Source organism: Geospiza fortis, unplaced genomic scaffold, assembly GCF_000277835.1.
Source record: "Geospiza fortis unplaced genomic scaffold, GeoFor_1.0 scaffold112, whole genome shotgun sequence".
NCBI classification, from domain to species: Eukaryota; Metazoa; Chordata; class Aves; order Passeriformes; family Thraupidae; genus Geospiza; species Geospiza fortis.
In genome coordinates this window covers 8,364,418-8,375,778 of record NW_005054298.1, presented here as the reverse complement: position 1 = coordinate 8,375,778, position 11,361 = coordinate 8,364,418, and the positions used below count along the sequence as shown (strand labels likewise).

At 42.9% G+C, this 11,361-nt stretch overlaps 1 protein-coding gene across 1 annotated transcript in view; it reads left to right on the top strand.

Moving 5' to 3' along the window:
• The first annotated feature begins 247 nt into the window (after positions 1 to 247).
• LOC102031426 (kalirin RhoGEF kinase) overlaps positions 248 to 11,361 on the top strand; it is a 178,479-nt gene continuing 167,365 nt past the window's right edge. The window contains 3 exon segments of the mRNA XM_031057685.1: positions 248 to 254; positions 653 to 727; positions 10,994 to 11,108. Coding sequence (XP_030913545.1) covers positions 248 to 254; positions 653 to 727; positions 10,994 to 11,108 — 197 coding nt within the window.

Here is an 11,361-nt window from a genome sequence, read left to right as displayed (position 1 = left end):
AGGATGGGGATCTCCCAGGTGATAGTATTGTGAAAAAGGCAGCAGGGATTAATCTGGTTACTTGGTGGGGAAATTTTAGGTGCACAGTTTTGGTGATTGGGAGTGGGGCTATAGCCCAGCCTCATCCCCAATGGGTACAGCTGTGAGAAGCAGGTGAGCAGCATTGACGACAATGAGCCATGGAGTGCCCAGGGGCACTGACCAACCACCAAAGGGAACAGAGGGCACACAGGTACAATGCATCAACATGAGGGGTATAAAAGGCTGGGCTGAAGAACAAGAAGGGCATATGCTTGAAGTTGTTTCAAGTGGTCTGGTGTTACTCTGTATGGGTTGAATCCTTCTGAAGTTGTGTGATGATACTCTGTGTATCGTGGCTGTCTCAACTGCAATGTATGCTGTGACAGAAAATTTGTTAACCTTTCAGAACTTCTGAATGATAGAGCTGATTTTCTGTATTTAATTTTTTAAACAAATATATCTCTGTTGATGTTAATGTTTGTTCAGCTGCCATTTGGGCCTCTTTGTTGGTGCTTTTATGTCATTTATAGCCTTTCTCCAGTCTGATTTTGAGAAGCATGGCATGTCCATGAAGCTGGGAGCAAGGGCATGCTCTCTTTTAATGTGACTTTCCTGTTTTTCTGTTTTGCAGGTTCTTTTCGAAATGATGGTTTAAAAGCTGCTGATGTCCTTCCTATACTGAAGGAGAAAGTGGCCTTTGTGTCAGGTGAGCACATCTTTCTTTGATCCCTCCAGCCCATCACGAGCACTGTCTGCCACATCCTGGTCCTTATGATGCTGCAGAGTCTCAAGGGTCTGGTTTCATATTTGAGCTTGGCAGTACCTAAATTAGCCCTTCTGCTAAGAAAGGAGCTGTATGTGGACCAGGACTATCCAGTAATACTCAGATCATTGGAAACTGGTCCATAATAATTTTCTTCATATTCTGAGGCAAGGGTAAATGAGTAGCACAGGTAGGATGCAAGGCAGCTGCTTAGCTCCAGCCCAGACATGGGTTGTCTCAGCATGAAGGACAATTCAGGGATCCTGCCTTTGGTTCAAGGGCAGTGAATAGCATTCAATTCCTGTATGTAGGAAGCACTCAGGCCTATAAATCACTGGTGTTCCATTTACAGTCCCAATCAGCTTGCAGTTAAAAGTACCAGTGATGCTGCATTTACATAATAACTCAGATGCTCGAACTTCTCCTACCATTCTGTACAAAGATTTACAGCCTTCATTCAGAAGACAAATCTCAAGGATCTGGGGGTGGATGAGGACTAGACAATATGGAAGAGGCTTTGAGAATAGCTTGGATGATATTGCTTCTGGTGTGAATTACAACTTGTCAGTGAGAGGGGGAAGAGAAAGTCTGAAGCAATCAGAATCTTGCATGAAGTCACTCAAATTGGCAGCATAAACCCAGGGTATTTCCAGTGGCAGTGCTTCTGCTGATTACAAACCATTCAGGCTGCTTGCAATGAGAAAACCTCCATCAAGAATAGCCAGCTCCTCTTGTTTGCAGTCTTTGCTTTTTTTGTTTCCTTTGTCTCCACAGCAATGCTGACTGCAGAAGGGAGGAGGTTGCAGCAAGGCTGTTTGGTGCCTGGACTCTTCCTCCTTGGCTCTCTCTGCAGGACTTGAGCCCCCAGTCCCATAGGGACAGGGTTCATCACTGTGCTCAGCCATGGAGGTGCCATCCAGGCAAGAAAAGCTTTCCCCTCTACTGATAGCTGGTGTGAGATGTTTTCCCATATTTTAACAGTTAATAAATAGCCCACAGATCACAACTCCAGCTGTGACTTGGGGAAACAATTTAAGGATCTATAAATGCTGACTAAACTTTCATCAATTACATCGAAATCCAGGAGTTTGCGGGAAGCTTCTGAAACACCAAAAGTCTTTTGTGAAAATCAAGACTATCCCAACAGTACTCACATGCAAGAGTACTTTATCTTGCACTGCAGTCTCATTCTGAATGTCCTGAAATGTTTTACTTGGCTGGCTTTCACTGCTCTGAAGAGGAGAGCACAGTAATAAAAAACCAGTGTACCTTCACACTTGTTTGAGACACAAAAGCTGAACTAGGTGCTCTGGAGAAGTGGAGGGGAGGAATTTATGCAGGGGCTGTACTGCAATTTAGTTCTTGGCTCCTGCTGTTGCTTTGCATGGAAATGATTGCAGGATTATTTGGTAATTCATGGAATATTTATTAATGACAACCTGTCTGGATTGTTTATGTAGCCCCTTCCACTGATGGTGCCTGTGTTCAGCTCTGAGCCAGAGGGTCTCACATCAAATCATCAGCTCATTAGACACTGTCCTGTGCCAAGGCTGCCTTGTGGAGGGGGGTGTGAAATAAGCCGTGCCAGCACAATCCCCCAGGCTTTCACACCATGATCTGCTGCAGGCAGGGTACAGCTTGCTCCATATAGACTCACCAGCCTCCAGACTTAGATCTGCTCAAAATGTGCTGTTCCTGACACAGCTAGAGGTCCTAGGATTTACACCTCCTCTTCATGGTCTCCAAATGCAATGACTATGGGCAGCAATTCCCTTTACTGCAGAACACTTTGAGTTGCTGGTGTTCACTGCAATAGCCCCAGCATCCCCTTCCAGCCCACAGTGTAGGTACTGCCCAATGTTCCCCTGGACTGTTGTAATAAAGCAGATTAAGGAAATGATTTTAACATTTCAGGTTCTTTTTAATTAAAATGGAATAATTTCCTAGAGTATTCTTTGAGCACAGAAGAAAATTTTTGACAAAAAAGAAAAATCAAATACCTGGATTTTTCCAAGATCAACAACAACAACAAAAAGTTCTGCAGTTAGCACAGGGTCTGGGAGCACATTGTGTTTTAATCATGCTTCCTTGAGGAACAGGAGAGTTTTATTGAATCTTCTTCATAGTTTAATACTATAGTTAATTTTAACGATAACAGTACAGTAAAGTTGTCAAGGGGATTCTCCTTACACCAGCAGAATTTATCAGCACACACAAAAATTCTCAGCTGAACATGTCAGTTACAGAGTTTATTGCTTTTCTCATCAGCTGTGGCTCACCAGCTTGTTTGTCTGTGATTCAACAGGAAACTTGCAGAAAACACATAAGGCCCTTCAGGCAAGGGCTGTGCTTTGCTTTGTGTTTCAGTGTGGTGGATGCTCCACACCTGGACCCTGCAGAAGGGCAGAACAGGCAGGCAAGGCAGAGCAGCTGCTGCCTGCTCCAGAGCAGGCACAACAGGACCTGCCTGCACAGCCGTGTCATCTCAGAGGAGCACTCAGGCTCTCACAAGTGCACTTAATTTCAGAGTTGACATACTCTGAGAGATCTGTCTGGGCATGGATTCATCCAGCCTGAGTGCTGTCTAGGGCTCTGTGCCTGGCACTTCCCCTCAGCTGAGCCAGCAGCAGGCGCAGGGCTCTGCATCTCCATCCCTGCACCGCAGGAAAGTTGAGGGGTGGTGGATAATATCAAGACTTTTTCCTGGAACTGGTTCTTGGTTTCTTCCAGTGATCTCATCTATGAGCTAGACTGAACCTGAACAAAGTTCACATGTGTGTCTAAAGAATACCTGAAAGTCCCATTCCATAGCTCCTATGCAGAGCGATGGACTGAGCAGTTGTGGGTGAGGCGCATCCCAGCCATGGCTGATTGCTTCCATTGCTGACCTCCTGGAAGCAGATTAAGCAGGGGGCTGGCAGGGGGGAGGCTTTGGCAACCTGCTTGTTGCCTAAACTCTAATAAAATCTTGGCTTTGCTTGGGTGGTTCACTGTGTTGCTTCCAGCAATGGAATGGCTTTGGGAGCCATCAGGGAATGAGTTACAAGCCAGAGTCTGATTTTTGTATTCTAAGAGGGAGATGAATGCTGAGGAGAAGAAATAAAACAGGTTGTAGATTATTTTAGGTGCTTTTTTTCAGTGAGAGGTGGTGAAATATTTTGGAAACTGGGATTATAGTCTTTCTCGGGAAACAGACGCTGTTTTAGAAGAGTGGTTGGGGCGTTGTTCAGCTGCTTGATTATATTTATGGTAGTTTTTCTATTGATCAAGGCAGTATGGAACGAAGTGTATGAACTTTCGGGGAAGAGAAGGGAATTTGTTACCATGTTACCTTCCCATGCATGGAAATTTTCATGCACTTAGGCTATAAAAAGCTTGGTAGTTGACTGATGTCATGGGTCTTGCTGAAAGCATTTCCCCACATCCCACCCAGAAGAGTTTCTCAGGATCCTTCCCGGTATTTCCGCTCCCTGGAGGGCTCGGCAGAGCGGTGGCGCGTGGGCTCCCGCTGTCACCCAGGTACTGTCTGCTCATCTGCTGAGGCAGGAGTACAAAGGAGGAGGCTGGCCAGGTTTCTGAGAGCGTGGTTGAGCACAGAGGAATCAGCAGCAGAAGGGTGTAATAAGCTGCTGAGCTGCTGCAGCTGTGACAAGCAGAGCTCCCAGCTTGTGTCTGCGAAACAGGAGGGTTTCCTCTGTGCTTTGGGCACCAAAAGGGCACAGAGCAGGAAGAAGTGGATGCACTAACAGCTCAGTCATCTCCATCTTTTGGTAGCCCACTGTCCCCCAACCCCACATCTCGGGAGGAGCCTCATGATCTGGGTCACAGCAACCTCTGAACATGACTGAGAGCCTTAAGGAAAAGCAGAGATTTCCTGAAAGGTCTTTCAGAGAAGGAATTTCACTGTAAATAGATCTAAAGAAAGAACAGCTTTACAATCAGGTTCCACCAAATTGAGGCCAGCAGGATGAATGAAAGAGGAAAGCTCAGAGAAGAAGACACTGACCTTCCCAAGGACACCACAGGTCACTTAGTGCCAGATACCACATGTGGAGGTGCATGTTTTTTTCTTTTTCTGCAGTAGATGCACTTCAGCCTTCAGAGAAAGGGTTGAAATGAGACCCCCAGTGCCTCTGGGAATTGAAAGAGTTCACTTTCTGGTTTCAGGAGGTCACAAATGCTGGTTTGTGGGCACTGGAATTTGTATTGGGTTGGGAATAAAATTAACCAAAATATCTAATTTTTGGGTGATGTAAACATTTTGTATTTACACAAAAAGTTTTGATTTAAAATAAAAATTTCCATTCTCCTTTTCCTCTGGAATAGAAATTTCAGATGAAACATCAGCAATTCTTCTATATTTTGCTACAGAAAAATATCTTCCTTTTCATACCATTCCCTGGTGTAGTTTGAAATCAACAAAGTTCAAAAAAGGGCAATCAGCTATTACAAAAACATGGCATTCCTTTACTATTTCTCCACAGTTGTCTCAAATGAGGAAGAGAAAGAGTGTGTTATCAGGGAGAATCTGTCCTCTCTTTGTTTCTCCTTATTCTGTACAGCTTCCAGCCCTGTGCCCTGGGGTGTGGGTTTGGAGTGTCTGTACCACTATCAGCAGTGACTGGCATCACCATGTGCTGTGGCTCATTGGCCAGTATACATTTAAAATTAAAGAAGTACCCCAAAATACTTGCATAAAGCAGTGAAAATGAATTACAAGACACAACAGGTTGTCTCTTCAAATCCACACAGTGGCTTTGGGTGATTGCAGGACAAATCTACTTGATAGGAAAAGGGATCACTCAGTGGCTGCTCTGGGCATCCCATCTATAGCATCTGACTTGCTCTGCCAGGAGATCTTCTGGTGAGAACAATTAGCCTTGGTTTTGGAGTCATTAACCCTAAATTGTAATGTCATGAAAGTTTGCCATTAGAATTTGATTTGGGGAATTGAGTCTGAGACATGGATGCTGCAAAGAGCAGCACTGTGGATGATCGGGCCCTGGTGATTGCGCTACAGCTGTGTTAATTGTCTTGTTGTGGGAGCTTCAATTTCCATCACTTGCACTAGAATCACCTGATTGGAACCAGCTGAACTGGAGGGTGGTCACACAGCTAATCCTGTGTATGACCCTTGCAACAAATTAGTCTGTCTTGAAGTTGCAGGAGTTTTAGTACAGAAGTCTGCTCACAGTAAGTCCAGTAGCAGGCAGACTCTCACAGAACTCAGCTATGACAGAGAAAGGAATGTTATTTTAAGACTCTGGATACCAATTCCTTGATACTTTCCTTTCCTAGGAAGTCTGTCAATTAGATTTAGAAATCCAGAGTGTATTGTTTATCACTGTATTGAAGCGCCTGACATCAACTGAGCTCCGTCTGTCTCCTGGCTCTCTTCATTATAATTCATTTTTTCACCATACTTTGGACTGAAATACCTGATGAGGATTATTTCAGCTCCTCTGGAAACTCACTTATGGTCTCAGCAGAGTCTACAGCATCAAGATTGATCAGCTTATGATCTGCAGGGTCAAATGAAGTGGTGCATTCACTTGAGCTGCAGTAGACATCTGAACAGGGGCCAGAGACACCGTGTGCTGCTCCTGTTTCCGCTGCTGCTGTGCTGCAGGATGTTAGACAAGGTTCTTGGGAACCTTTACATGTGTGGACATTTGCCTGTGTCTCTGGCTAATCCTTGTGAATTCATGCTTATGAAGAGAGTGTGAAAGGAAGCAGAGGGTTTGAAACCCTTAAATGTGGATCTCTGCAAGCAGGTAAGGATCGTGGGGGAAGGGCTGATAGAACTGGAGAGATGCCGCTTGAAAACAGAGCTTGATAAAATCATTATCTACTGTATACAAGAAGTCTGCATTAACGGAAACTAATAATTTCCTGTCCTCAACAGGACTACACATAGCTGGAATTTAGTTTATTGTGTATTAACAGGGATGGCTGTGCCTCAGGACACAGAGATTTTAAGATTGGTAAAGCCTATACACAGAGTTCACATCACTAACACTTTGGGATGGCCAATTTCTTGGCTTACCTGTGGGCAGCTGGGGCCACTGTAGGCAGAAATATTTGGGGCCACCACTAAGAGGTGTTCAGACAGCTGCCAGAACAGGGATCCTGTCACTGGAGTCTCTTTCCTCTTGGTTGCAGGCTTGGCTGGCAAAGTGGTCATCAGAAGGCCACTAACTGTGCTGCCTGCCTGCATGCAGGTTTCTGAGATTTCTTTAAGGTTTTCTTTTAATGTGGTATGCATCACAATGCCTTGTGCCATCACTGCAATGTCCCTGGATGATTTGTGGAGGAAGAATTATGTGATCTTACTTCTGGGAATAAACCCTGAATTTAGCCATTGGTTCTTATTGGATAGAAGAAAGGGAGATGGGAAGAACTGGCAAAGAAGCCACTGACAGGAAAGGCCATCAACAAAGGATTTTTAAGAGAAATGCAAGGCATACATGGCTAAATATTTGTTCTCAGTGTACTCTGTGCCCTGAAGAGCATGTGTTTTTCTAACTCTTTTTTTCCAGAGCACTAATAACCAGACCATCTGTTTGCCTCTCTAAATCAGAGCAAATCTCATGAAAACCCAACTTGAAAAACAGTAAGAAATTATCAGCTGTTTGTTTTAGCATTTAATAACTGTAATTAGCAAGCCTAATGACATGTTTGATTATTTCATCACTGTTCTTCAAGTCCAGGGGGAGGCAGGAGATGGGACTTATTGATTAGAGCAATTGAGACTCTTGGCTTCCTTCTAGTTTTTATTGTCTTTTTAAACAATGTGCTGAGTAGCTCTCTGAAGACTGTGCGTGTACAATTGGTGCGGAGATCATGGCTGACTTGGGGCAGGATTTGGCTCCCTGAGTGGATTAGTAACAAGCAGAGTCTCAAGCATTGTGAAGCTCTAACACAATGGATCCAGTCTGAAAACCTCATTTCTTCTCCTGGTTCTTCAAGTGACTCACTGTGGTATCTGGGCTGAACTTCTTCCCCTCTTAGTACTTTAATATTCCCTTCAGTAAAAAAATAATAAAGAAAAGGAATGGTAGAGACAGACTCCCTCCACAGCCAATGCCAGGAGGTTTTCTTCTCTTTTATTGTGTGCTGCTACTTCTTAGCAAGCTCCATTAGAGGAGATGAGCATCCTTATGTAGGCATGTTTGATGGTGGCAATATTCCCTTCAGTATTCCTAGAAAAACAGAGATTTTGAGTTACAAAATGTAACAAAAACTCTGCATATTGTCAGTGTTTAAGAGAGTAAACCACAGTTACTGAACTCTGCAAGTCTGACGGTGAATTAATTAGCGTTTAATTAGTGTTTAATAGTTTGTTCTAGAAGAAATCTGATGTTTCTTTATACAGGCTCTTGGTAATATTGTAAAATATGTAGGCATTCATAAAAATTAGTGATTTCTCAGTAACTTGGATTGCATGGACTTGAAGGAAGCAATTGAAGGATTCTAATATGTGTGATGTATTTGTAATAACTTCACTCTATTGCTCAAAGCCTAGAGCTGCACTTTTATCACAAATGAGAAACATTTGTTTCTAAACTTAGCATGTCTTGATATTTTACCCAAGTTTCCTTGTTTCTGTGTGCTATAAGACTAGAAGGAATCAGTCTGGGTGCTTATTTATCCTTCCATCATCCAGAAGCATCCAACTGGGTCAGCATGTAACCTTCCTCCTCCAACAAGAATTAACCCATTTTCTCTGGTCTGTCCTGGTAACTTCTGACCCTGTGCCTGAGCCTTATTTATCCTGCTCCCCTGAGGACAGTTTAGATAAACTGTTGAGGGATAGTTTTTATCCTGAAGCAAAGACAGGACAGGAATGTTCTGGATCCTATTTTCTTTTCTGTAGCTGAAATCTTTGGGTTACTGTTACTGAAAGGATCAAGAATTTTCTGACTTAATGTTTTCAGCCTACCAGAATTTGCACAGGTTTCTATTTATTTATTTTTGTAGAGCTCACTTTGATGAAATGGTAGGTGTTAAAAGGAGTCCCTGACCAGAAACACAATTTTTGGTTTACAAAGCCAAGGTGAATGAGCAGCATCAGAGTGATTAGTGCTGCTGGGCTGTGGGAAGCTCATGGCCCTTTCCAGGTGTTTCATATCCTCAGAGAGGATTATAAATGTGGGCTTGGATGTCTTCTGATCTCAAATCTTAGTGTTTTTCCACGTTGTACAAATATTTAAATGATTGTGAATGAAGGAGAAGGAGCCTGAATGAGTAGCGGGTAGCATGTTCTTCTGGGACGCGGTTCAGGTTGAGGTCTCTGCTTCAGCAAATATCTGGAAGCTTTTGAAAACCTTGGTTACATCTAGATATGATGGGAAATGTTTCAAAACCTTGAAAAGCCTCTTGTGTTGAAAAAGTATTTCCCTCCAGCTTTAGTTACTTGTATTGGTTTGCCATTCTATAGGCTGGCTTGCTTTTCTGTTGGACACATATCATGCATGATATAATGGTTTGGCATTGATGTGGTGCATGAAATAATCTCAACAAAGGGAAAATGTACTTAATATGAGGAAGCCTTTTTTCATAAAAAGGTCTGAACATTTAGATGAGTTTATTTCCTTGTAAATGGAATCCTTTTTTATATTATATCCCTGCTTTCATGCTATGTGGCAGAGGCATGGATCTGCCAAGGTGACACTGAATTCCAGTGGACCTTCCTCACCTTCATGGTGTAAAACCAAAGGCAAATAGAAAGCACCAAGATTTTGGTGGAGATTAGGCAGGACAGTTTTTGTACTCCATATGTACCCCTGTCTGCATGAGGGCTCAAAATAAAGATGACATCTGTTGTTTGCCTCTCCATTTGTATCTCTGGACAAATCAGACACAACCTGGCTCCAATGCAGACTTGCACAATGTAATCCTTCAGGTGCATTGCATCTACTGAAAACCATGGGTGCCAGTGGCATCTCTATTTGTATAGATGAAGTTTGTGTAAGAGACTCTGTCTTGTACAGGCAGCAGTGCTGTAGAAAACTCTTTAGACAGATCTTAGCAATTAAAAATTATCTGTATTTTAAGAAAACTTACATATAGTAACAAGAATGTGCCAGTAGCACAGACTGCAGGTGTCCCAAGTTCTTAATGAGAGAGCACAGTGTGGATCAGTGCCAGAGATGTTCATGTCCTTGTGTAGCTTTTTCTTCTTGTTGGCCAAGTAAATTAGCTCAGAAAGCACATGGGTTTCCTTTCTCAGAAGGGATATTTCTGTTAAAGGGATTATACTTTCCATTGAGAAGTGCAAACTCATGTGCATTTTTTGCAGCTTGTTTGTGAGGTCCTTGCAGTTCTGTACTAGCTTTTTGAGCTGTAGTTTAGCTGTAACTTTTCCCTAGATAACAGTGCAAACATGTATCTAACAACACAATTCCTGGAAGAAATCCTGAGATAATACGTAAAGGAGGAACTAAACATAGAATGAGGACTAGATTTCAGTTTCACTCTTCTTAAACTTTGTTTACAGGAGAGAATAAAATAAGGTGCTGCAGAATAGATTATATTTGCCCCTGTATTTGTGGTTGTACAGTTCAGGGTAGAGTTATTCCTTTAATGCTAATCCTTTAGATAATTGTTATAAAAGACAAAGGACCAGACCCTGACAGTTTAAAATAAGTGATTTTTAAGACAGGAAAGCTACAGGAACGCACCCCCCAAAAACAAATATTCTGAGAAGAAATGAACTTCTAATCAAAATTTTAATTCAAATGAAGTACCTGATAGATTAGAACATTGTGCTACATAAACATTACTGGGATACATAGCTTCAAACTGGCACGATGTGTAAACTATCGTGGAATGAACAGTGCAACACACTCAGCTACAGTGAAAAATGCTTTCACTTTCTTGGTGTTGACCAGTTTAAAACTATCCCCACAGCAGGATTTCACTAGCATCTCCTGCTTGGAGTGGCAGATATATTAGATTTGATGGGATTAGGTGAAAGAAGAAGTGCTAGTAGCAATTTTCCTTGTGTGGGCTTTTTTTTTTCCTATATCCTCCATTTGGAGCTCCAGCAAATGCAAGCTTGTCTTCCTCAATTAGGCAAGTCTGAAAGCTACAACGGGTGTGCAGACTCTTAAATGTGCTGTAATTTATATTTATCAATTCAGTGCACGTAGTTTTTTCGATGTGTGCTTCCTGTCTGATTTTCTAACAATCCTTTATTTTCCACAGGTGGCCGTGATAAACGAGGTGGTCCGGTCTTGACCTTCCCAGCCCGCAGCAATCATGACAGAATAAGGCAGGAAGACCTTCGTAAGCTTGTGACTTATTTGGCCAGCGTGCCAAGGTAAAGCTAGAAAGAAAACACTTCAAAGCTTAGGGTGGATGGGTGGGTGGGGAACTTGTTCTTGGCAGTTGCTGATTTCCAAGTATTAACATTTAGTACCTTGAGTTCTTGGGGCGGAGGAACAAAAGTGTTCGCTTCCTCCTCCTGTGTGCGCTCCGGTGGTTTTTATGGCAATGCAGGACCCCCAGCGTGGAGGCAGTGGGAACAAACCTGGGCTTCAGGCTCCTCACAGCCTCAAGGAGCAGCTCTCATT